This window comes from Chamaea fasciata, unplaced genomic scaffold (genome assembly GCF_029207755.1).
Source record: "Chamaea fasciata isolate MVZ Bird 193981 ecotype frontalis unplaced genomic scaffold, bChaFas1.0.hap1 SCAF_6, whole genome shotgun sequence".
Taxonomy (NCBI): Eukaryota; Metazoa; Chordata; class Aves; order Passeriformes; family Sylviidae; genus Chamaea; species Chamaea fasciata.
In genome coordinates this window covers 9,435,562-9,462,557 of record NW_027094091.1, presented here as the reverse complement: position 1 = coordinate 9,462,557, position 26,996 = coordinate 9,435,562, and the positions used below count along the sequence as shown (strand labels likewise).

The 26,996-nt window shown below is 38.3% G+C and overlaps 1 protein-coding gene across 3 annotated transcripts in view; it reads left to right on the top strand.

Moving 5' to 3' along the window:
- The window catches only part of CTNNA2 (catenin alpha 2), a 466,643-nt gene that overhangs the window by 386,684 nt on the left and 52,963 nt on the right, over nucleotides 1-26,996 (top strand). For all 3 annotated transcript variants that reach the window (XM_066185389.1, XM_066185388.1, XM_066185390.1), the window contains 3 exons: nucleotides 17,489-17,581; nucleotides 17,838-17,994; nucleotides 20,900-21,100. In XM_066185389.1, the coding sequence (XP_066041486.1) occupies nucleotides 17,489-17,581; nucleotides 17,838-17,994; nucleotides 20,900-21,100 (451 nt within the window). The remainder of the gene's footprint in view (nucleotides 1-17,488; nucleotides 17,582-17,837; nucleotides 17,995-20,899; nucleotides 21,101-26,996) is intronic.

Sequence of the window (26,996 nt, the reverse complement as noted above, 5' to 3'; positions counted from 1 at the left end):
TGGATAAATACTAAGTCTTCTTCCCACCAAATCCCCAAATCAAGGCAACACCACTGCTGTTGGGAAGGTGGAATGGGCGAAAACAAAGATTCTCACCTGCTGGAAAATGTCACCAGCCGTGACCCTTTGGTACAGAGGTTTTTCCCTTGGTTCTCTCGTTGCTGCTGTGAGAGCAGCAGCAGCTTGGGGCTCTTTAAATTTGGTTTCTTAGAAATTGGTCTAAGCTGCTGACGCCAGTTTTTACTGCTAAGGCAGAATGAAAAGCCTGAGTGTTCCTTTGGCTGCAGAAAGCATTAGTAACCCGTGAGCCTGAGTCAAAATAATGTTCTGGGTTTTGTTAAATGGATGAAGTTGCAGAAAAATGAATGCATTTTGGGCACACAAGTTTATAATCACTTACAGCAACTGATCTTCAAATTTTAATATTACAGGCAGAAACTGAGCCTCTTTTCTGGAATTGTCCTTCATTACCTCCTGACATGTGGAATTAGCTTGGAAAAAGTAATGCAGCAGCAGGAAAAATATTACGATTCCTCTTTTCCCTGGTTCATCATCTTGAGATTGTTTCGTTTCGGTTTGGTTTTGTTAACAGACTAATGCAGGTTGAGACATCATCGCCAAGTTAAAATGCTTTCCCAATTTAGATCAGGCACAATATTACCTACTGTTTTACAGTGGACATGAGGTTTTAACTTGTTAAAAGCAGAAAACTGCTTGATAGCAGCAGCTGGGCCATCAGTAAATATTAAGGAGGATTATTCTCCTAGTTGATTTGAAAACAGCCTGCAGTTTAGAAAAGAAACATCCACTGCAAAATGCTCATGAATTGTTCTTAAGTTGGGTGGAATACTTATTACTGGGGTTGGGTGGAAATTCTTTTCTGATTGACTTATCCACTGTATAAAGGAAAGTTTTTCCTTCAGAGCAGACAAAATGAGAAAGTTTGTTTAGTTGTTACATAAATATTTAATTAATTTAACAAATTTACTTCCTGTTCTGCAAGTGAAGATTAGACAGCTTATAAAAAATCTCTCAGGGAGCTACTTGAAACTCGTGGTGTTGGTATTTGTTCTGTTTTCACCCATATTTAGGGAGTTTTATGAAAGCCTGTGGTCTCATATACTGACTTGGGTCTGCAAAGCAATATCATCAATCTGGGTACGGGTCTCACAGAGAAAGGAGCACAAGATTGTCACATTTGCATATTCTGATGTGAGTATATAATAAACTGGGCAGCAGAGACATCAATACCTTGAGGAAAAGAGCCATTTATTAAAGGAAAAACGGGATTTTGGTTAATACATGAGTACACTTCTAATGTGAAGAACAGCTCACTAAAGCCAATGAGTGATTCTGGGAATGGATAAAAATGCTTCAAAATACTTGAGAAGCTTTCACTAGCATATTTGGGCATCTAAATTCCAATTTGAACAGCATTTCTTAGGAGAAAGAACTGCCTCTTGAGCCCTCTCAGCAGCGTATTTGGCATTTGACTGGGGACTGAAGATGGGCTTCAATTGTACTGTGTAAATCCAGGGTAAGAACATGAGTTCAGTCCAGTATGCCTAATTATACCACTGGAGATGAATGCAGTATCTGCCCTATTTCATATTTAGGATTTTTCAGAGGAAGATTTATTCCTGGCTGGAATGTTCGTTTGAATGCCGGTGTCCAGTGTCAGCTGGAGTGTTAAACATTACTCTGAGTGTCAAATGTTAGCTTGAGTGTCTGTAGTTTGAATTTGGTTCCTCTAGCCCATGTAGATGAAACCAGCACTTCTCAGCCTGTTGAAACTCTGCAGGGTTGTTTTTCCCCTGCCATAAATCATGTGAATTCAAGTAGAACATTGAGACTTTCAACTTGACTGTGTTTGCATTTAAGCCTTTCTCTTGAAATGAGATCGAGATATTAAATTTAAATCACCTCTGTGCTCCCTTCTCAACTTGAATGCTTGCCTAAACTGGGAATAACAGAACGTGAAAATCAGCTGTTCCTCTGTGAACTTCTGAAATGAGTAATGCTGATCTTAAATACACCAGTGTTTTTTCAGTATCTGTCCCGTTCAAATATCCTCAGCACAAGTCCATTTGCCTTTATTGATACTGGGTTTTGACAGCTAGGAAACAAACATTTAGGAATTTTGACCTCAGTTGATAAATTGAATTTTTTTTTTTAATTTTAATATTTAAATAATCCTGAGTGGCTAAATGACTATTGGTATATGTGGAGTTATATTTTTCAAATGTCACTCTTGTGTTACCACAGAGTTCTGGGTGATTTTACCTCATTTCTTGATGTGCTTCTTAAGACTGCAGTGTAATGTTGGTGTAAGTAGCAGTTAATATCCTGCAGACAATTTGTCTGTCATTCCCTCAGAAAAGGTGGTTTCTCAGATGGGAGTTGCCTAGCGTAAGTTATATTTCCATTGCCTCAGAAATGGAATTGATTTCCTTGAGCTTACACAAATAAACATTTTCAACAGCTGTTACCCCAAAACCACTGAGCTCATTTCTCCTGCCACTCACACCAGCAAAATCAGGATTAATTCTCCTGTGGCAGGTGACCCTATAATGCAAAATACACAGAAAGAATCAATAATTTGATATATCAGAAAGACATTTTTGGAGAAAGACAGAGGAAAAGGTAGAATTGAAGCTGTTAGCAGTGAGGGGCTGGAGCACGTGCTGCTGTTTGAGACCTGCTGTCTCTGGGAGGAACCCCTGTCACACGCTTGGCTCAGCAACAGTCACAGCACTGCTTCTGCTCCTTCCCCTGCCCTTTCAGCTGGCAGGAGGCTGTCAGCAGGGCAGCTGTCAAGGGCTCTAAAGAGACAAACAAAATAGTAATGGAGAGAAAGTAAAAGATTTTAAATTTATATATATATATATATATATATATATATATATATATATATATATATATATATATTTTCCCCCCCGACAGTGGAGAAAAAAAAATATATTTAAGAGCTGAAGCACAAAATACTCACCTGACTCTTTATCCTATTGTTATTCTGGCTTCATTCTAATGCAGTTCCTTCCTGTTCAATATCAGTTTATAAAGCTGTGTTCGCTGACCCCCAATAACTAACAAATCCCTCTGTGCAGCTAGATGAATAAATTCCAGTTTGTGGTAGTGCAAATGTATGCTGATGGCTGTTCAGTGAATATATAACACATTAACCATTAAAGAGCTGTGGGTTAGAAGAATAAAAGGATATAGGATTGATGTGTTTCTGTAATAGATTACTCATTATTTCTGGTAGCAATGGTATGTACATTTTTTCATATAGACTATAACATGGTCTTTGGCCAGCAAATCATGCCTTGTTCATGCCAGTGAAGGAAAAGCTTTGGTGGTCAATTGTCACATTTAGAAAATATTATTTTATTATTTATTTCAATACGTGGGGTGGCACTACAGAGACACATCTACAGAGCGTGTCTTGAGCATTTCTGGAATGCCACTGTGCAGATGGAGAAGTGAAAACACAGAAACATTTGAGAATTGTTGGTGGGTTGATTGTGGAATTAATTTCTAGCTCAGTCTTTCAAAGCTACAATTCATTGACCAGAGTGTGCTCCAGGAGCCAGGGCTGGAGTAAATCACTGCGGGTTTGCTGTTCTGCATGAGCTGAGGATCTCCAGCTTTGTCTCAGGGGATGGATTGAGTGGAGAGGCTTCATCGTCTTGTGTGAGGCTTGATGGGGTTTGTGTCTGTACTTTAGAATTCTTGAGTGAGACAATGAATAGAACCTTGACTGTGGAAGTGCTGAATTGTTTGTTTGTAGCTGCACTTGAATCCCCCTTTATCTCCTGCTCTCACACACATAACTTAAAGAATTCATATTTAAAATCTGCGAACTTTTTTAATGTGTTCAGGGCTTCTGTTGTTGTTTCTCACTCTAAGAACAGGGAGTGGTTTTCAGATAAATAGAACTGAGTTGACTGCAATCCACTTTAAATAACGAGTAGCAATCAGAACTTTAATCAGAACTTTTATCCTTATTTTTGCATTGTTTGGGGAGACTGAGCTATTACAGACATCTGAGTGGAGGCAGCAATAGCAACACATTAAACACATCAGAGGCACCAGCATGTCACCTGTTCTGATGGCATAAAGTTCTCTGAGAGAAAGAAAAATCCTTCAAAGATATGTTTTAGTTTTATTTTTTCTTTGATCTTCCAAGTGCATAAAGATATTGTAAGAACCTGGGTAACATGGTGTAATTTAATTTAAAAGATTAATTTTTTTAGACTCAACCAATAATCCTTTGGGTCACATTCCAAGCACAGAAATGCACATGCAAAAATAGACAGTATGAAGTGATGTCAAAACTTCTTTTAGCTTAAAATGTCACCTCAACCACCAAGTGGTATCTTCTTGGTATATCCCATTTTAAGGGTTGTTTGGTTTGGTTTGGGGTTTTTTGGGTATTGTGGTTTTGGGGGTTTTTTTGTTTGTTTTTGTTTTTTTTCTTTGTTTCATTTTTGTTTTTTAAGGTCCTAAAGTTCTCTGAATTTATACTAAGCAAAAATAGTCCTAGTGGATGGAAACATTCTTGCTGTACAGTAGGTAAATGTGATTTTTCCTTGTTCTCTTCCCTCACAAATTTGAACAGACCAGACCTAGTTTAGCTCACAGTGAGTCTGCAAAGGAGAAATGTGCAGAGGGGGTTTACTGGGTTGGGGTTTTTTTTATTTTCCTGTTGCTGTCATTACTCAATCTCTTAATATACATTTGAATGGGTCCTGAGCACTGAATGGTGCACACTCCTTGCAGGCGGTGCAGTAAATCTGACCTCCTCACACACTGCTGCTGTTTGTTTTCCCTAATTAAACGTTCCATGTACAGAAATCCATACAACTGCTATCAATGCAGTCTCTAAGTGAAACAAACACCTGCCAGCAGTGGTTTAGGCACAGCTGATCCTGCTGATTCAGACAGGAGCATCATCTCTCAGGTTTCCTTTTGGTTCTGATTTCCACAGCTTGTGGAAGTGTTACATTAATATCAGTGCAGAGACATGGATATTCTGTGGTATCTGCTCTCCTGTAAAAACTAATCAGACCTAGCCACAGTGTTCCCAACATTGAAATAAACCTCATTTGCCTACTCTGAAACAAGGACAGAGGGTTATCCCCCACCTGCTTCACAGATGGGCAATCTGTGGGTTAATAAAATATAAATACAGGTAGCATCCATCACCTTACATGGACATATTATTGAATGAAATTATCAATTCTCAAAGCAGCATGAGAGAAGATTCAATAATGCTCAATTTTATTGTGTATGTCCTTGCATTTTCTTTCTTTTTTTTTTTTTCCTTCTTTTTTTACCTGTTTCAAGTTGCCATCTCAGAAATCATTTAATCTAAGAACAGTTTTTGGAAAACTGAATGATGACCTGTAGTGTGATGGAGGATAACTTCCGAATAACACGGGGGGAAACCTACTCTCATCATTCATTCACCTCTGGCTAATTTTAAAGGGGATTTACTAAAAGGTTCTTACAGAAACCTGAAACCCAAGTGCTGGAGCTACTCCTTGGCCCAGTGCAGGGTTTCAGACATCCAGGCGATGTTAAAAGTGTTAATTTCAGCACATCCCAGTGGTCAGGAGGTCCTGTGGAAGCAAACTGAAACATCTTCCAACTCCAAGCCTGTCCTCATGTACCCAAACTCTCCTGCTTCCCAGTCGGAGGTTCTTCAGATGTGCAGGTCTTGCTGTGGTTTTGTAGGAAGAAGGATTTTCTTCTCTCAGACATGCAGCTCTGTAAACACCAGACAGGATGAATCATGGTTTCTTAGAGATTTGTAGTTTGTGGTCAAGTGTCAGATCCAAGTGAAGCTTTTCCCGCAGATTTTAAGAAATTTCTCAGCTACTCAGATTCCCCAGTGTGGGCCATGAGGTAAACTCTTTCCTCAGTGAGGCATTAGGAAGACAATAAGGTTTATGCCCTCAAAACAGTTGCCTGTTTTCACTGGAATTTATTTTCATTAAATTTTAATTTTTCATTGAATTTAATTTTTGCTGAGGATTCTCTGTTCCTTTGAATTAAATTAATCAAAAGCTTTAAAAAATTAGTAAGGTGGACTGATGCAGAGACTCTCTGCAGCTTCTTCATGCACCTACTGGCCCTTGCCTTTCAAATGACAATTTGCAAAAAAGCCCAAAGTCATACTGCTATTGCCATTAAAATTAATAGCAGAGACAATTGACTCATTATTCTCATCTCTGCTTGCCAGGAGTATAAATCAAAGCACAGTGAATTAAAGGTATCTGCAGTTCTGTTTAGAATTGTGATGTCAGTATTGATTTCTTAAATATATGTTTGTTTCCATTTTTTGTTTAATGCTGAAAGTCACCTGAAGAGCTCTTGATATAAAATCTCATTATTAAAAAACATTTGTGTGAGCTGCATTCATATGACTGTTTTTTGAGGAGCCACAGAAGAAGTCAAAAACAACACTGTAATACACTGTAATACACTGTAATAAATAATCTGGGTTTTTTTGAAATGGTTTTGGGTGTTTATCAGGTAATGATGATCTTTTGCAAAGATAATCAGCTCTCATAGACATAACTGCAAACATCTGACAACTGGGACAAAACTAAGACTGGCTAAGATGGTTTTTAGTCAAATGAACATGATTGAGTTCACAACTAAGATGGAAATTTCCACATTTACTATAACAAAACCAAAATTCTATGCAAAAACCCCTAAGACTGCAGTCTTAAATTAGGAGAAATTATAATTTGAGGATGTGCATCCCAGCACACTGAACAATTAATACTGTGACGGGATTTTTATGTATTCCCTATTTCAAATGAGGGGAGAGACCTTAATATAAAAGCAGTTTTTCTCACCCCATTGTCATATCTTTAAGAACACATCAAGGTTTCTCAGTGCCAACTTTTTGGTCAACATCTTTTTAATAGATATGAGAGAGACCACGTGAAATACAGAAGAGGTAATTTAGGGTAAAACTCTGCCTAGGATTATGTTTGAAGTTGAAAAAGGGGGATATGTGTGTGCAAGTGCTCAGGTCTGTGTTTGCCTTACTGGTATAAATGCAGCTGCTGGTAAACAACTATATTTAAGAAATCTCTTTTTCTGGTCATACAAAAAGGATGGACAGTGACAGGACAAAAAGTCAGGAATTATGGACTGACAAGTTTTTTATAATAAAAAAGTTGGAAAATACCTCGTATCAACATACAGCTTTTCTGCAAAATACTCTAGATATTTGTTTTTTATTGTCAGACACACCTATTGTGAGGATAATTAACATAAATATCACTTTTCCAAGAGAAAAGGCGATTTATTAGCTGAAGAAAGGGCTGCTAAGCAGACAAGTAAACTAAATGATGTTTTGAGCCAATATGAGCTTTCTCCATGCCAGGGTTAAAGCTGACAGGAGTGGGAAAGGGAACATCCAGTTCTGTTGTCTTGTCTACACATTCTGGCTCTGGGCAGATGACTTAGTTTTGCATTCCTGTTGAGCCATTACTAAATTATTGTAAAAACAATTCATGCACAAAAATTGGGCTCATGTAAAATCAGTCCTTCTCTCAATGGGATTTTGTGAGCCTTTAAAATATCACTCTAAATTAAATTCCTTCACTCACCCCCAGGAAGGAAATCAGCCCTCTGATTGTTTCTGTGGCTCTCCCCTGCACCCACTCCAACAGGTCACATCTTCTCTGTGCTGAGCTCGGCAGGTGAGGTCTCACCTGAGCAGGGCAGAGGGGCTCCCTCAGCCTCCTGGCCACTGGTGAAGCCGTGCTGGCTGTCCTGAATCACCTCCCTGTTCTCCATGTGCCTTAGCAGAGCTTCTAGGAGGATCTGTTCCAGGATTTCCCCAGGCACAGAGGTGGGGCTGACAGGGTGGCAGCTCCCTGGTCGTCCTTTCAACCCTTTTTAAAGAAGGGAGCAATGTTTCCCTTTTTCCGGCCACCTGGGACTGCCCCTGACTGCCATGACTTTGTGAGTATCATGGAGAGTGGCTTGGCAGCTGCATCAGCCAGTTCCCTCAGGACTCTGGGGTATGTCTGATGCCTTAAGTTTCAGCTTTCATGTTTTTCAGATTCTGTGCTGCCTAGGCGTGCAGTTCTGAGCCTCATAAGTGTCAGTCAGCTCTCTTCACAGAGTAGGTAGACTAAACAAATCCTTTCCTGCTGGAGACCAAGGACAACAGCTACAAGTTTTCAGGTCCAAAAGCTCAAACAGCAGTGGGCTGAAGAGAGAAAACAAGAAGGATGGGACTTCATAATCTGAAGCTGTAATTGGACAATTAAACCCCAATATATAAATGGACCAAAACTTATAAAAGTGTGAGACCTCGTGACCGGCTGTCCATTTTGTGACCATTTTGGGTCCATCTTGGGTGTAGCCCTGGCCAGGATCTTGTCCTGCCAAAGGTATATCCTTAAAGGCCTTTTAATAAATATCTACTTTATTGTCTAGCTCTGTCCAGTCTCTGTTCCAGGTCAGCCTTCCCAAGGCATCACATCTCATTGTATCCCATAGACTTGTGCATGTTCTGGTTTCTCAAGTGTTCTCAAACCTCATTTCTCTGTCAGCAGGAGGGATTTTGCGGCCCCAGTCCTGCCTCGCAGTCCCTGCTCTGAGAGGAGGTTGCTATTGAACACTGAGGCAAAAAAAGTTGTTGGTACCTCAGTTTCTTCTCATGTGCTGTTGCCAGTTTGCCAGTCTTGCTTGTCAGTGGGGGATGAACTTTCTGTGACCTCCCTTTTCTGGCTGATGTATCTCTACAAGCCCTTCTTATTAATCTTTGCATCCCCTGCCAAGTTCAGCTCCATCCACATTGGGCAGCTAAATAAAGCTGGTTCTATCCAACTTGCAAGTTATGCTTCTTTAGGGATCAGTGATTATAATTTGTGCTTTGTTTATGCCCTGGGGTGTCTGATATCACACTGTTAATGCCTTCAGAGCTTCTGTTAATGTCTTGAACTTTTCTGAGTTCCAACGCAGTCCCCTCTTTTTCTTCAACAGCTGTCAAAATATAGCTCCCTGATAATATAACTAATGTTTAATTCACCCAGCCTAGTCAGGCGTGCATCCATGTTCCAGGGTCACTGAGCAGTTTGCCAAAATAGTGGACTGTTATTAGATAGATGGATTGCTTTGGTAACTACTAGCTATTAATATCTATTAATTACAACTCTGCCAGGGGTATGTTGTCAAAATTGCTTTATAGGATCGACTCACACACATTGCAGTGTTGTAAATCTTGTTTCCATAGGACACCAACTGCCCTCTTGCTCCTTGGATATTTCAGGATGCATTGCTCATACTTCAGGATGAGTTTTAGTAGCAGTGGCTTTGGTTGCAAATTGACCAGAAAGGATTAATACACAAAGCTTCCTGAGTTTTGTTGATGTACCAGACTAAGAAATTCTTTTGGCCATTTTGCACACTTTGGAATGTAACAGTTTCTGTTGGGTAAACGTTCTGTTGTCTGGGACAATGTGTCTGACATTCCAGAGGCAGTACTGTAGTTTTTGTTGTGTTCCTCTGCATTCTTTGTTCACTGGTGTTTCACTATGAATAGACCAGTAATGGAGGAATAGTGTCTGAAATCCTTTACCTATTGTCAAATTAAATAGAAAAGTAACCCAGTCCTGCTAACAGAGAGGAAAAAGCCCTGAGAATGGGTCTCTGGTCTCTGACCTCTACAGAAGGAATTCTTGTAGTTGGGCATTTAACCTTTGCTCTCTGTGAGAGGTTGAAAAAAGTGTGTACCAATGCGATGTAAAATGCAGTTTTGCCTGTAACTCAGAAAATCAGTAAATGAAATTAATCACTTCCAGCTAGACTTTCAGCAATCATGTGAGTGGCATGGTTTGGAACAGATTATCTACTCCATGATCCACCTGGGTAGATGAACAACAGGGAACAGATCCCCTGCATCTTTGCAAGCTGCTTTCCTGTAGGAGAAAGACTCGCTGCATTCTATCAGTGCAATGCGATATTGCTCAAGGCCAGTTAAAATTAAACTACAAATCTGGCCTTAACTTAGTCCTGCTCTTCTTCTTGGCTTATTCCAGCTGTTTGCTGGGTTTTTCTTCAGCAGTGGGTGCACATGTATAGAGAGAAAATTCAGAAATTACATCAAGGTAGTGAGCAAATCATTGAAGGGAGGAACCTGAGTCCCTGTTCCTCTTCCCAACTCCTGAGGGAGTGAACCTCGGGAGGGAACCCCATTGCTGCTGCCCTCATCTCTGGGCTCTCCACTGCTTCTATCTTTTAGTTCTATTCCAGCTGAATGGCTCACAAACACACCCTTTAGAAAACAAGGGAGGATCATCCATAATTCCTAAGGGAGTTTTCAGTCGCAGCACAAAGCTTTTCCACTGGTTTCAACTCTGGGGATTAACATCCACACCCACTTTTTTAAAGTCCTTGAAATTCAAGCTATTTAGAGATCCAGTGGAACAGAGAACTCCTGACAGATGCGGATTTTTAATTGTGAGATTGGATCTTCAGGTAGGAGCTGGGGCACTTGCTGTCAGGCCCATTGGTTCCAGCTGAGAATGCAGTTGATAGTTCTGGGCAGTGCTCCACTGCAAGTGTCCAATAGCATTGCTTGATTTATTTTATAAATGAAAGTAAAGTTAAACTGAAGCCCTGAAAAAAAAAAAAAAAAAAAAAAAAAAAGAAAAAAAAAAAAAAAAAAAAAAAAAAAACCAAATGAAAAAGACAAAAAAAACCCAAAACAGTGAAACGGAAGTAACTTCCAGAATTATTTTTCTCAGGTTTAAATCGGAGAGATGCCCTGAGGCAATCACCTGCTTTTTTCTTTAATCAGTTTGCTTTCTCCTGTTTTCCATAGAGAATGCATTAGATGATCCTGCTGAGAAATCACAATGACCTGGAAAGATGGTCTAAAATCAGAGACTGTCCCAGTCTTCTTCTAGAAGGTCTTTAGACATAGTGGGGAGTTTGCAATCAGGCACATTTATCACAGTTGAGGCTCATCAGTGTGGTGTAAAAACTTGACCTGTTTCAGGAAGACAGAGTTTTGTGATCAAATTCCATGTATAAAGAGAAAGGAAAGAAGAGATGGTATTTACTTCTACTATTTTTTTTAATATCTGAAATCATTATTATTGTCCGATATAAAAAGTAAAGGATCCAACATAATATGATACCTTTCTCTTCTGTTCTTCACTGGCAGCCCTATAACTGAACATGAGCCAGTGCTGGCTTCTTTTAAGTAGAAGGACTCTTCAAGGTGCTTCATTTTTGATCTCCCTTTTAATCCATCCTATGGGCCATAATTGTGTCATGCACCAGAATGGTGCTGGAAAATGAAGGAGATTCAGAATGATTTAACAACACTTCATTGAAATAGTCTAAAATTAGGATCTTTTCATTTAGAGCTGAGTTTTCTGTACACATGAGGCTCCCAAAACTCTTGGGTTTCCTTCAGAAATCTCAGATGAAGACCCGCTAAATTTATTGAAGGCTGAGGTACTTGGAACATTACCAAAAGCAGAAATCTTTTAAAGCTCTTTCAACTAAATCTGATACAGAGCGAGTCTGGAGGGAGCTGGAGTGAGTGAAAAAGCCTCATTCGTGTAGTAAGTACGAGAGAAAATGCTGTTGACCTTTTGAGAGTGAAAAGAGGTTTTCATAGGTTCAGTGGGCAGCATCTAAGACACAAAATACAACATTCAACTGTTGTGCTTGAAGTGCTCTGTAGCTTTCTAACAACCTGCTGGTACCAATCTCCTTAGATACACATTGTAAATGTCTGAGCAGTTCGTGTTAAATATGTTCAGGGTTTGGTGCTAGAAATTTTCAAAGCAAACATCACACACAGCAAATCAGTTCATTATTAATTTATAAAAGAAATGCCCTTTTTTTTTTACTGCTTTGCATACAGTTAAATTATTTAACAGACGTGAAATACAGGTACAGGTGAACTTAAAAATCCATCTCTTATTTAGAGAAGTGACCGGTTAATATAAATGAGGGAAAATTAGCCATATTATCCAGTGTGAGGTTTCCTCCATGCCAGATGGAGTAGGCTGTGAGGGAGAGGCCACAGTCTAATATTTTCGTGGCAGTACAAGCTGGCACTGCAGTGCATGACGAGGAACAGGAATCTGCTGCAATGTGTACTCTCAGTGACATTTTGATTTTTTTGGCACTTGTTTGTGTGTGTGCAAAAACATCCTGTCTAGTGATAAATAGAGTTTTGCTCATAATAGAATGCTTGAGTGAGTACAGCAAGGATAAATAAGTTGAAGATCTTGGGTAACTTGGCTACAACTCTTCTCTCATTTATAAAAACATCTCTTATTTGTGGCTCCATGAATATCACTGGGCTGCCTACAGCAGTACCAACATTAATATATGTCACAGTTTTGAAGGATTCCGAGATTGAAACAATATCTGGATAAATTACTAAGTGAATGGATAAATAATTATAAATAGTTAAGACACCACAGCTCAGCAAGTTACTTCTCATCAGCTGAACATGATAATTGATTATTTGCTTGGCTTTAGTCCCCTGTGAGTGCTGCAGAAGTCTCTGACTTAAACCACCTTCAACTCAAGCTGAAGCACTCAAAAAGTTTCAGCTTCTCAAATGTGTGGTGTAGTTATATAAGTTCACCAGTGTCTTGGGTTTGTGTAAATTAATCTGCATTTTTCTAAATAAAGAATAATTTCTTGCAGTTTTTTTCTTCCTATTACTTCCACCAGTTAAGTACAGTGAAAACAGAAATTACATAAATGGAAAAACGTGAACAAAACTATTTAAGAAGAAAACACATATTTACAAGAATTATGGAAAACTAAGAAAATAAGATAGAAAAAGATTCCGTTCTCTACATTTGAATAGTTAAATGGTTGGGGAAGCTGAACAGAGCCTTTGCAGTATCATTTCTTCTAAGCAATTTAGGGTGAGAAAAAAAGAATAAAATGAAAATGTTAAAAAATAGAATATTTCTGCAGCCTTTTTGTTGCTATTGCTCTTTTGTTGAAGCTTATTCTGCTCCCTATTTTTTACATTTTTGCTCTAAGGAATAGATTTTTCTTTTGGACCTTTTCACTTAGCTTGAATTCCAAATGGCCATGTTAAATCTTTGAATTTCATTTTGAACCAGAAGACAATGGATTTTGGTAGTCAGAAGAGCACAATATATCTTGATAGTCGTAGTTACCTTTAATAAGACACAGGGCTCAAGTCAAAAATTGAAATAATCTCATTTAAAACCACAATGAAAGGTAACTGCACCAGATTTTAATCAGTGTAAAAATGAAGTAAATTGATATGAAAGATCCTTGATTACTTTTATAGTTTGGAGTGCAATTTTGTGGCAGAAATAAAGTTTTCCTGTCCTAAGGTTGCCACAAAGAGTAATAAAAATTTGCATTAGAAACAAAGTCATTCCCCACAGCTCCACACCAATCTGCTCTCCAGCAGGAAACTGGGGCTGAAATACAAAAAAGAAAAAAAAAATAACCAAAAAAAAACCAACCAACCAACCAAACAAACAAAAACCAACAAAAAAAAAAAAACCCCACACACACACACAAAAAAAAAAAAAAAACAAAACAAAAAAAAAAAAACAAAAAACAAACAAACAAAAAAAAAAAAAACCAAAAACCAACCAAACAAAAAAACCCCCAGACAGATAAATTTTACAGGAACTGGTCCTGTATGTATTTTAAATAATTGAAACTAATGGAACTCCTTGCATGATGAAAGACAGATATGGCAAGGTGCAGAGATGCATCTTGGGCTATCCGTGCCACAGATAGAAATTAATGTGGAGGAGCTGGTCCCTGCTTTTCCACATGCCCAGTTCTAGGATTGATTCAGTGGATTTGGTGATTACAGAAAAATAAGCATCACTGGAGATGGCTGTTTATCTTCTTGCTCATTACCTCTCCATGCTCTGCAAGGACAGGTTTAAGGTGTTCAGCAATTGTTTTGATGGTCTAAGAGCAGCTTAGCAGACCTGAAATTCTGGAAAAAAACGTACATCTACACAGCAGTTTTGCTGTTATTAAGTTCTTCACGTATTTTTGAGAATGATTCACAGTTCATTGATTTTGGTATTTAAAATGTGTTCCTTGATATAAATACTCTTCAGAGAGATCACATTGATCTCAGTACAATACTTAATTCTGTTTAGGCACTCAGTGAGTTCAGTGTGCTCAAGGAACTTAGTAAACAGTTAAAAAAAAAAAAAATTAACCACCTGGTTGCTTCCATAGCCTCTCAGGAAACTTTCCCTTCAATGCTTTGGTGGAGACAGAGCATTTGAAATGCAAAGGTAAAGGCTCCAGATCAAAGTTTTGGTAAATTGGCAGCTGCACTAATACACAGCCTTTTTATTTTCCCTTCCAAGCTTTCTGCTCCATCCAGCCCAGGAGTGGCACAGCAAGGAAATTCCCACCCTCAAATGTGTCTGTGTTCTTCACAAAATGTGTTCTGTTAAATATACTCATGCAAAACAACTTATAATGCACCTTCTTTTATTTCATTAATACCTTTATCACCAGGGGCAGCTGTAATCTAAGTCTAAATAATAAACCAGACACCTCTAGAGGATGAGTCAACCAGGCACCTGGAACAACCCCCCTCCCTTTTTTATCCATTGTCCAAAAGGATCAGTTTGGCATCTAATCCCAATGTCTCAGCTAAGTGGGTGCAATTGTGTCCTATTTTTTTTTTTAATCCATACTTCTAAGCAGCAAAAGTATCTGAAGTTGCTGAATTTATAATAAGCTAAAGCAGGGGGAATTATCTTGTGGTTTCTATCAAGTAAGAGCATGCATGTGGACCTTGCTGTGCCAAGAATATTAATTGATGGTGACTTGACTGTGTATTTGATAACAAAGTCAATCAAAGTAATTAAAAAGTGAGGTATCTGGTGATTGAGTGCACCTAAAGCTTGCGTTGTTTCACAGATCCATGCTCATGCACTGAAGCACAGGCTTGAGAAAGTAAAGGCTATTTCTTGCCATCTTTTAAAAATTAATTTTTGGGTAAAGTCATAGGTTTGTAGTGCTGAATTCAATTTTATCCAGATTGCATCTTTCATTGTGGAATTTACTTATCTCTATGTTTATTTGACATAATCAGATCTTGCCGTGGATGCAGGCTGGCACACTCCCTGCTGGATTGTGGAATAGTTTTGCTGCCTGACTGCTGATGATACAGGGCTAGATTTATGCAAGGCTTGAAATACATCACGGAAACTATTAAACTTTGGATTATACATTATGTGTATCATAATTTCTTTTAAACAGAGAACTGTAATGCTCTTTGATATATATTTAATGCAACAATAGTTACATTTGTACTCTTGTGCTGATAGTAACACCCAAAACAGTGTACTGAACTCTATTTTACCAAAAAAAAAAAAAAAAAAAAAAAAAAAAAAAAAAAAAAAAGATTTCTCTGGTTGTGTCTGTACCTTTCACAGAGCAACAGAGCACTTTACAACATCCAAATATTATCTCTTTGGATTCTATTTAAAGAGTAATTAACAGACACAGAGAAGAAATAAGTTTTGCGGTTTTTTTTTTTTGGCAGATTAATTATATCTGCACTGTTCCCTTCCAGAGGAACTCAAAGACCAGCTTTATAGTTTGAGGGCCATTTCATGGCACCCAGCCCCCTTCAGTCTCATATTTTGCAAAAAAGTAAAAGTTACATCTGAAGCCTTGGGACAAATTCTCATCATGCTAATCACAAATTTTAAGGGCAGTCTGAAAAGCCATTTAGTTCCAATACAGGAAAGTGTCTCTTGCTAAACTTAATATCATTTACTAGTTTTTAAAGTCTGTAATTTCCACTCATGTTAATGAATTCTAGATATTATCCTGCTTAGCTGTTGTTTCTGGTGAAGATGAAAGTGTTTTGTTTGATGTGCGCAAAGAAGTGACTACAGAAAATAGTAAATTAATTGGAAGATGTCAGCTCAGGAGAATGTTTTTGACATGAGGGCTGTAAGGCTGTTAACAAACAGACCAACTTATTTGTCTCATCATGAAATGAAAATGAAAATCACAACATTATGATAAAATCTTGACTAGGAAATGCCTGCAAGACTCTTTGAAGCCTTGGGTTCTTTTCTTGCCTGGGCTTTGTCACTCTGATTTATGCAAACCACGCTGCACAGAACTGGAAGTGAAATAGGTTCTATGCGGAACAGATGGATCAGGGCTAAGGCAGGGATGTGCACTGCAGATGAGAACAGATTAATACCACAAGGGGAGACTGGAGGAAAATTGGAAAGATGGGGGCATTTGAACTAATTCATGAATCATTTCGAACTGATAGCTGTGCCTTCAGGCACAGTGAATAATATCAAGGAAGCATATTTAAAATTTTATAAGTTTGTTTTAATGAAGATTAGAATAAAGAGCTGTAATCTTGAATCATTAAAAAATATCCTGTATTCCCCCATCCCAAAATGTACCTTAGTGATTTAGATATCACAGTGTGCACTGGGACATGAATTGCTGTTTGGAAAACCCAGGGCATATTCATGGAGTTGGCACAACGCTTTTGGGAATGGTTTTTTTGGAAGAGCTGTCTGAGCTGGGAGAACATGCTCCTCCACTTGAATCCAAGCCACAGAGATGCAGCTCTGCCGCGTCTGGAGACATGGTCTGATTTCTAGATCTCATTCTGATGTCTCTCCAAGTCTTTATCTTATCCAAATAGCCTTCAGCCATGGAGGTTCAGACTTCCCAAAGCTGTGCCAGGGCAAGTAAATGTTGATTTAAAGATCTTTGAATGAGATCTTCAGACCTATATTACAGAACAAGGTTTCAACAGAGTTATTTCACATTTCTGAGTTACTTTGCTGTTATTAATGGATATTTTACTGTGGGGCAGACAAACACATAGAAATAAAGAAGTCCAGCTGAAAATTAAAATTATTTTAACATGCACAAAACCATCAGAAACAATGAAGATATTTGAGAGATATGTAATTGCCTAGTATCAGTGAAGGTATCAGTTTTGATTATAGGTTGAAAAATGTGATTCTGTGTGTCAGGACATAAAAAAATCCTTCCTTTTACCAAGCTCAGAGTGCATGGATGAGCCTGATTACCTACATTAATAATGAATATAGATCATAAGAGGAAAAAGAAACTGAGAAAAGGAAATGTACAGATAAATGTGTGGATGTTCTGCATTCCCTATATCACTTCTCAGCAGATAATTTTCAAGCTATAGAGGAGAATGTGAAACACATGACAGTGAAGGAAGATTCTGAGAAAAATTTAAAGAAGATGGGTAATTTTGTTTGCTAGTAAGGAAATAATCTATGTGGGTTTCTGTTCACCAGCACAGAAGATGTATTATTCCTCTTGTAAAAAATTCTTTCATTTCAGGTGAAGCTCAATAAGAACAGAGAAAGGTATAAAATGGCTCACTTGCCTAAATCTTGATTCTCATCCTGATGATTTCATGACTTCATTGCAGGTTGCAAATCTGGCCTGTTCAATCTCCAACAATGAAGAAGGTGTGAAGTTAGTCCGTATGGCAGCCACACAGATTGATAGTCTGTGCCCACAGGTGAGTGAAGATCCCTACGAAAAAGTACTTGGGAAGTCTTTTAGCTCTTAAAAGCATTAGAGAAGGAGTATAGCTTTGTCTTTGTCATGAGATTGTAGCCTGATTTCCACGAACTGTGAAAAAACATCTTGAGACCCTTCATATCAAATGGGTTGAAATGCTGAATCTTTAACATAGTCCATAAACCATTTGCTCTTTCCCTTGGAAAAAAAAAAAAAATGCCACTCCTGCTCTAACAAATGGGTTTGACTAACAGGTAATTAATGCTGCCCTCACGTTGGCTGCCAGACCCCAGAGCAAAGTAGCCCAGGACAACATGGACGTGTTTAAGGACCAGTGGGAGAAACAGGTGCGAGTGCTCACCGAGGCTGTCGACGACATCACTTCAGTGGATGATTTCCTCTCTGTTTCAGGTACTGGGGTCAAGACACTTTTTAAAAAAATATACTCCAAAATTAAAGAATTGGATCAGAGTGGATAAAAGCTCTGATTGCTAAAGCATCATTAATCCATTTAGTCTGTATTGGAACGCTGATCTTCTGCATTCAGTAGGACTAATCACGACGTATTAATTAATCCCTGGTAGCAACGGTTGGCTCTTCATCTCCCAGAAAATAGCACCTATTTGTGCTTCTATTCCTAGAGAAGTTTCGTTTCAATTCAGGCACAAAGGATTTTGGCCACCTTCTAAAAATGTGTTCCAGACCTGTTACAGGCTGAGAGTATTTGGAAAAATACTTGGAATCCTTGTGCAGTTGTGGACAAGAGGAGGAAAGGTGAACTTTACAGAATCACAGGATGGTTTGGCTTGGGAGGGTAAAGAAGGGATGAAGAAGAGAAGGACACTGACCCTGGGTCTCAGTCTTTTCTCCATCCTCCTGGTAAAGTGCTACGGCCTGTGGCAGAGTGTATTGTTATAATTTGATCATACCCAGTGAATGCTGTAGGTACAAAGTGGTGCATTTGGGTTACTTTCTGCTGCACTAAACTCATTTTCTTATTTCGCTTAGAAGGGTGAATTTCATTGTTGTGTGTGAGTAAGGACACAGAGTGTGCCAAGAGGGCTTTGCGTACTTGAATGTCCTGGAAGAGTCAAACTTCATGAGAGAGTCTCGCCAAAATGTTATGTTTCTTTCTACATTATTTTCCATGATATTTCCTAAATCTTCCAAAAGAAGTTTATGAGAAAATAAATATTGAAAGAAAAAATATTTAGCCTTTAAAAAAAATCTTCCATTTTCTTTTTTGCCCTCTTTTATCTTGTTTGGCTGTATCCTGCTACCCTTATCAAAAGGGAAATGGTTTGGTTTAGTTAATTGCACTCCTCTGTTCAACAGCCCTGCAAGTGTTTCCTGCAAGCCATGGCAAGAAAATGAAAATGAGCTCTCTGAATAGAAGGGTACTTCAGAATATGGGAGCACATTGATTTTTATTTGAGATTTGAGCTGACGAACACCTTCTGGCAGAACTAGTTCTAAGAGAAAGGGATGACCAGGCTGTAAACTGCAGACCCAGTCCATGTGCCAGAGTTGGAAATCTGGCTCAAATGGCCATTTTCTTCTTTCTTTGAGGACTTTGCTTACTCCAAGTGCTTGTGTACATAAACCAGCAGTAATTTGTATGGATGATGGGATTTTTCATTTAATTTCTCTCAAATCTTAGTTCCTTCAGAGTTTTGACTTAGATCCAGAATTTCCAAGGCAGCTGAGAAGCAGGATTTCTGTAAAGTTTAGATTCTTTTTTCCTAATTCTTTGCACAGACATCTCTGTTAAACATGAGGAAAAAGGAAGCCTGTTGCTCTTGCTGTAAAGCTTGGAAGCCTCAGCTTACACAGAGTACTTTTATTTTTGGATGTTAAACCAGTGAAGCATCCAATATGCCACTATCTGGTTAAATGTACCTCCTGAAATGACACCTCCTCCTCTTCATATTGGCTGTCACATTTGATGATAGTTTTAATAATAGGGTGGCTATCAGAAGAAAGGTGGCCATAATTTTAACAAGCTATTCCAAATGCACTGTCCAAATTCATATATTGCTTCTTGTTGGGCAAAATTTGTCTGTGTCATGGTAAAAGCAAGTTGGTGATGGTGAAATGGAAACAGTGAGGAAAAACTTTAACTAAGCACTGCTTTTTCATTCTGAGTAGGGAGTGTTTTGAACAAAGAATTTTGCCTTGCAAGTTTCTCAGATTCACAGCTCAGGGGACTTTCAGTTTCCATCCAAAGTTGTTGCAGTGTAAAATTGGACATCATGTAAAACATTTCTGAAACCCTCAAATGATCCAACCTTGGAATTTTTAACTGTGAAGATTTGTGAGTCATTCTTTTTAGTGGCAAAGGATAATTAACAAAAAACAGTTGGTGAACTGATTAATTCTGTTTTACTACTACTACAAAGAACAGCATTTCATTTTCAGTTTAGAGGTGTCTCTTGCAGAAAATGAAGTCACTGAGTTTCTCAGACTGAGTTTGGTCAAATATGAAATTCAGTTGGGGTCTTACTGAAATTATTTTTGACTCTACTGACTGCAGAGAAATAACGCCTGACCTTCTTCATGCTTTCACATAATTTGTATGTGAGAATGCTACGTAAATCCTGATACTGCAGCACGTGATAGTAGATGACCTGATTCAGAGCCAGAAAAATAACAGTGCATCTCCCAAAAATCCAATAAAGCTGCTTGATGTCACCTCCTCTGAGCTGAGTCACTGTTGTCATTTCTTGCTCCAGATTATGCCAACACATATAATTATAGCGTGTGTTATTAGAAATTCCCAGCCTGTTCTCTGGCATAGGTGGAGTGAGGGAGATGAACTGCTCATGCCCAGGTTTTGTGCTATCTACAAAGGCCATTTGCTGTTGTCTTTTCAATGTGATTTATTTTCTTTTCTGGCTTACTTAGGCAAAAATGAGCCAAACATAATAAACATTTATGGGTGAGTGTAAATTCACCTTCAGAAAATTGCCCAGCTGTTTATTAGAGAATCTACAAATTATTTGACTGCTCTCCCTTTTGCATTCATTTTAATTTTGATAAAATTCCGGGTGATGTTTGAAGTTAATGTGACTGCTTTTCAAGGAATTACAGGTTGGGACGCACAGTACAGGTAAGATGATGTAGCCCAGTCCCTACTAAAGATGAATATCATACAGATTTTTACATTATGTGACAATATCACAGAAGGGCTTTTGTTTTGCAGCCTGGATAAAGGTAGATAACAATTTCTTAACCTACTGACGTTTGCCCAAATCAGTAAGATTTGCTATGAGGAAGAGTAAAACTGAATGAGCTGTATTTGTAACCTGAATTCCAGAAAACCACATCCTGGAAGATGTGAACAAGTGTGTGATTGCTCTGCAAGAGGGGGACGTGGACACGCTGGACAGAACGGCGGGCGCCATCCGGGGCCGTGCAGCCAGAGTCATCCACATCATCAACGCAGAGATGGAGAACTACGAGACCGGGGTGTACACCGAGAAGGTGCTGGAAGCCACCAAACTGCTCTCTGAAACTGGTGAGTTTGTTGAAGTGCTGAAGGAATTATTGAAATACTCTTATTTAGTCATTTAAAACTCTCAGTTGGTTCTCTGAGATCTGTAACTCAGAGGGAAATCTGTTCCTGAAAACAAGATACAAACAAATAAATTCATGGCTGTGAGTGTGTTTTTTATTCTCTATTCAGTGCTTTTGCAGGAGTCATACTGACAGGAGCCGTATAAGAGAAGAGATTCAGTAAGACATCAAGACTAGGCCACTACATCAAAGTTTCTATGATTTGAATAAATAATACACAGCCTTTTCTTCTGAGTTGATTGATTTTGTATTATGCATCTGCAGAAAATCACTGCAAACATTACTTTTTGGTCTATGCAGATGGATGACTAAAGTGTTGCTAAACAAAACAACTTTTTGTTGAAAGATACATTTAAGCAACTGAAAATGCACCACCTGACTGAAAAAATGTAAGTCTGATAGGCTGTATAAAACATTTAGATTATATAACAGCAGAAAAGTCTGCTAGAGTGATAGACTGGGAATAACTTTTTTTTTTTTTTTTTTTTTTTTAATTTCAATCTGGTTTTGCCTTGCCAGAGCAGGGATCGGACTCATCTCAGTGAAGGTGATTGGGTCTGTGCTGGTCATTTTAAAACCCTTTATACCGGTGCTCTCAGTAACTCAGTGCAGGCAGTGCTACCAAGTGCTCTCATCTGAAAGCAGTGTGTTTGGGTGGTTTTGGGCGAATCATGCTCCCAATTTCATTGACTTCACAGTCTGGGTCTCCACACACTGGTCAGGTGCCCTTGTAGGATAGAGATGCGCCAATTGTGGGTGTCTGCAAGTGTCTGAGCTGATCCTCCCCTGCCTGATTGCACTTGTTCATCTGAGGTTTAAAACCATCAAGGTTATTCTAGAACGAACAAATGAAAATTGCACCAGTTCAGGACACCTCAAATGTGACTCTCAGACCGAAAGCCCAGGAATTGCCCCGTGAGATGGAAAAGCAAAAACTGTTCTAGCTCTGCAGTCTCTGTGTTTGCTTTGAGAACAGGAATCAACAAAATAAGCTAAAAAAATGTGATTTTGGGATGATTAAATATTACTCACGGTATTGTAGCCCCCAGCTTAATGTCAGCCTATTTTTTACTACCCAACAAGAGATCAGTGGAATAAGTACTGTAAATTTAGCATCTTTTTAAAAGTTTATGAACTGGTTTTATGATTTCACAGAAGGAAAATAATCTGTTCAGTTTGACGTGGTGAAATATTTTGTTGCAGTCTTCTATGAAAGTTGTCTTTTGGTCAGGGAGGGGCTATGAAGAAATCTTCCTACCATTAACATTTCCTTATTACACAAAACAAAATGTACATTTGAGCTTCTTATTGAGCCAAAATTTGTGACCCAACATTCTATTAATTTTTTTATTAAAAGTTTTTCAGGGGCACAGGTATAAAGTGCCGTTATCTAGATCAATAATACTCACAGCAAATACTTATATTCCATATTTAATTCACTTTCTGATTAATTCACTTTCTGATATAATTTGAATTATAACTAAGTGCTATAAGTGCTCACTCTAGACTGAGTGCATCTTGACAATGTCAGTGTGTTAATGTTGGGATTCAATAGTTAAGAACAAGGCCCCGTTCCTCTAACTCAAAGTTTTTACTTGTTGGTTTTTTTTTTAATAAAGTGTAAATAAACTTGTGAGTATTAAAAAAAAATAAAATATTATGCTTACAATATTAAGAACTTGATACCATGCACAAATTGTGTAGCAGTGGTTGAGGGGACAGAATGGGCCCAAATTCAATGAAGCTGATGAAGCTGAAACAATTTCTGCCCGTTGTGAATGTGGATCATCAATATTAGAGCACAATTTCTACCTGCAGCTTTTCAGGCCATTTACAAAGGCATTGATTATGATTTCTGTGTAATTAAAAAAAGCAGAATTAACTGACTCATTTCATCGCCGTAGAATAAAGTGAATAAAGTGGAATTTATACCCCCCTGTGCCGTTCTGGAGCCACCATCCTTAGAAGTATTCAGAGACCCTGTGGATGTGGCACGTGGGGACAGGGTATAGTGGTGAATACAGTGGTGCTGGGGGAATGGTTGGACATCATGGTCTGAGAGGCATTTTCTAACCTCAGTGATTCCATGATCTGGGTACCTATGAATCCATACATTTATTTCAATATTCTTTCCATTCCTCACCTTGAATTCCTGCCCAGATCTTATTGAATACTCAAGAATTTTGGCAGTGATTGATTTGGATCCAGGTTCTACCCACAGATGTTCATATTAAAATCTCTATGAGAAGCACAGCCATGAACTGTTCTTCATCTTTATTCCTTCCTTTTTTTTTTTTTTCCTTTTGTTGTTGTTGTTGTTTTAATTGACCTTAATTTAGTTTTAAATGAAGGGCTTTTGGAAGCTGGGAAAAATTCAGTTGAATGATAATGGAAAGGAAATAATTACATTACCTTTCTCTTATAATTATTATTTACTTTTAACTGTCAGCTCAGAAGGGAAAGCCTCTGTCAAGCCTCTTTTTCCAGAGATTTCACTGTGTTCTGTGAGTATTGGGTTGGATCCACAGTGGAGAAATATGGATACAGTGTTTTGGAAAGACAAGCACCTTGCTAATTTTTTTTTTTTTTTTTTAATTTTTTAGGAGGGAGAAAATTAATCTCTCATGAAAATGATGTTGATAGTTTCTGAGAAATGGAAACTGCAAACATTGCTTCATTAACCAGTCTCACCCACAAGTTTCATTTATTGTTTTAATTTACAGCCATTGGAATGTATAGGGTGGGGTTTTCTAGTGTTTCAGTGCTTTATTGCCTGTGCTTGCCTCACAAACTGCCTTTAAAGCCAAGTACTGAGTGGAGGCTGGGTTCTTTTCTCTGGCAGCAGTTTTGGGGAGTGACAGACTGCTTAATGTCCTTTTAAAATACAGTACTTTCATTTTCCTTTAAAAACCATGACCAAAACTTAGCTCTCACTTGCTGATTTTCTTATAAATTCAAGATGAAACCTATAAAACCACAGAGTTGATGGGGCTCACTGGGAACAACCACAAACTCATAGATTTTAGTGGATGTTACTTGTGCAGGAGTAAACCAGAGCCTCAAGGTTCAATTTTCTTGGTTGATTCGTTGGTTTAGAGATGCTTTTCGGTTTTCTTGGTGTTTTTGTTGTTGTTGATGTTGTTGTTTTATTTTGGGGGTTGTTTTGGGGGATTTTTTGGGTTTTTTGGTTTTGGTTTTTTTTTTGTTTGTGTTTTTTTTGGTTGGTTGGGTTTTGTTTGGTTTGGTTAGGTTGAGTTGTTTTTGAGGGGGCCTCTGTTAAATGTTATATTGGCATTCAGATTTGTAGAAAGCTTTGAAATGTCACACGTTGTCCATGGCGGAGGAAAAAAGGGAGAGAAGGGTGGAGAGGAAAAGAGAAGAAAGAAAAGAGTAAAAGCAGGGATGAAGGCAAAGGAAGGAAGTAAGAGGAAACAGAGGAGAATTGCTGTTTGAATGTTGAACTCTCATCCTGCTGAGTGCCCAGAGTGACCAAGGCCACCTGAGACTTTCCCATTGCCTTCACCGAGGAGGAGACTGAACTGTTCTCAGCAGTTACTTCAAAAGCTGTAAAAACAGAAGTCAAGAAGCCTGTGCTTCTAAACAAATAAAATGAATTGTCCCTAGAAAGAAATCAAGGAACTGGCAATGAGGCCAGATCCTATTTTCCAAGATTTTTGAGGTTCAGGAATGAGAAAAAGCTGTGGCATTCTTTAAAGGTCAAGAGGGTTGGATTTAAGGTGGGAGAACTGGAGCAGACCTTGCAGGGTTGTGATGAAAGGAAATGAATGGGAAATGGAAGGGATAAGAGCAGATCAAGTAGGACTGGAACTGCCTGGGAAAGACTGTAAAAACTTCCCAACTTTTTTTTTTCTTCCTCCAATTTGCACTGGGCTGTCTGGAAACCATCCTGGAACAGCAAGTACCGTATTACTTGGGTTACTCCTGGGAAGGACGTGGGAAATTTGAAATCGACTGATTCACACCAGAAATTGGAGTTTCAGCTTTTAGCATGTTTTAAAAATATCCCAGTAACTTTGTAACTCCCTGGTTTTAAGTAGGTCGCTTTGACTTCTGCTTTGACACAATTTTTTAAAATTTTGTCTTTATCAGAATGGACTAATGTTGAAAATCAGAACTACTGGCAATTCAGCAATAAGCCTGTGAGAGTTTTATCAGTGTGAGTAGGACAAAATTTAAAGATATTTATCACTAGGAAAAGGCAGCTCAATGATGTTATCAAAGCTGATACTAAAATGTGGGAAAGATGGATTTTTCAGCAGTGATATGAAGGGAAACAAAATGTAGAAGCAAGAAGATGAATTTAAGAATAGCTGTAATCAAAAAAACCCCATTGAATCTGAGGGAGAGCTAAAAGATGCAAAATGGAGCCCAGTTAAAAAATAAATGATGTTAAATTCATGTTTTATGGGAGTTCAGGTAGTTATAGTAAAACTTATGGGTACCATCATCCTGAGAGCATGAGATCGTTTATCCAGGAGTTTTGATCAAATTATGACTTTTATTCTGCAAAGTACTGTAGCATTTTCTTTAAAGTTTCGCTAACCTGAAATCCAAAGGTCAAGGTGTCACATACCAAAAAAAAAAAAAAAATCAATGCATTATTAAAGAAAAGGTATTTTACAAAAGGACCAGAGGACACCCAAGATTGTGTTCTACTACAGCTTGGTTTGATCCGAAGAATTTTTAACCGGAGAAACTCTGTTTAATATACAGAAGAATACACTAAGAAATTGTATAAAATGCATTATAAAGCAATTAAATCAGACATAAGAGATGAATAAATCACCACTGTAGCTCAAAGCTGAAATGCTAGCTCTTTTTCTCTCTACTTGTAAAGTTTAAAAATGAAATACAATGCTGAAGGAGAATATAATGTAATTGATCTAGATTTTCAAAGGCTTTTCCTAACGTCCTGCACACGCAGCTGTTTGGCAAATGGGTAACCATGGGGTGAGTGTTAAGGCCTTTGATGGATTAAGAGCTGGTGACAAGGCATGAGCAGAGCACAAGTGATCATTTCTCAGCGGGCAGGAGGGGAAATCTTGTGACACTTCAGGGTCAGAGCCGTGGCTGGTGTATGATGCATTCATTAACAGGTGAATAGGCAGCAGCAAAATTTGCCAAAAGGAGAATGCAGTTTGGGCTGCTTGGGAGGGAAAGACAAGACTAAAAGATATTTTTATTTAATTTCTCTAGGCAAATGGAACAATTAAATCTATGTTATCTGCATTGACGGAAAGGTTCTGGGCTAATTCATCGTCTCAGAAAATCTGTGGCATTGTGATGGGCAGCTGAGAATTGATACTTTTTCCATGCTCAACAGCCTCATATCACTGCTGCAGGTGTTAGGCTGTGCTTATAGGAGGATATTCACTGAATACCCCAAGTAGATGATTCCACTTTGCTCTCCACAACCTAAAGATCTTCCAGAAATGGAAGAAGGTCAAGATAAGGATTACATAATCAAAGAAAATTCAAGAATTAGATGTGAATTTACTCAGTGAGAGTTTAAAAAATACCAGAGTTATCTATTTGGGATGTGCCAGACACCTTGTGTAATGAAATGGTTAATATAATAGAAATGCCCATTTTCATAAACCCGTATTATTTAGTCACTGTTCAAATCTGTTCTCAAAAACATTTCGTGCTTTAAAAAGCCATTTTTTGAAATAAGGAGGATGGTGGTGGAAGTAGAAAGAAATTTACCAGGTCTAGAAAATATAGGCAGAGAAATGGAGTGAATATCCATCCACCAACTCCAACAGAATGTTTTGTGAATACAAGTGTGAACTGTACAATAATATTTTAAAATAAAA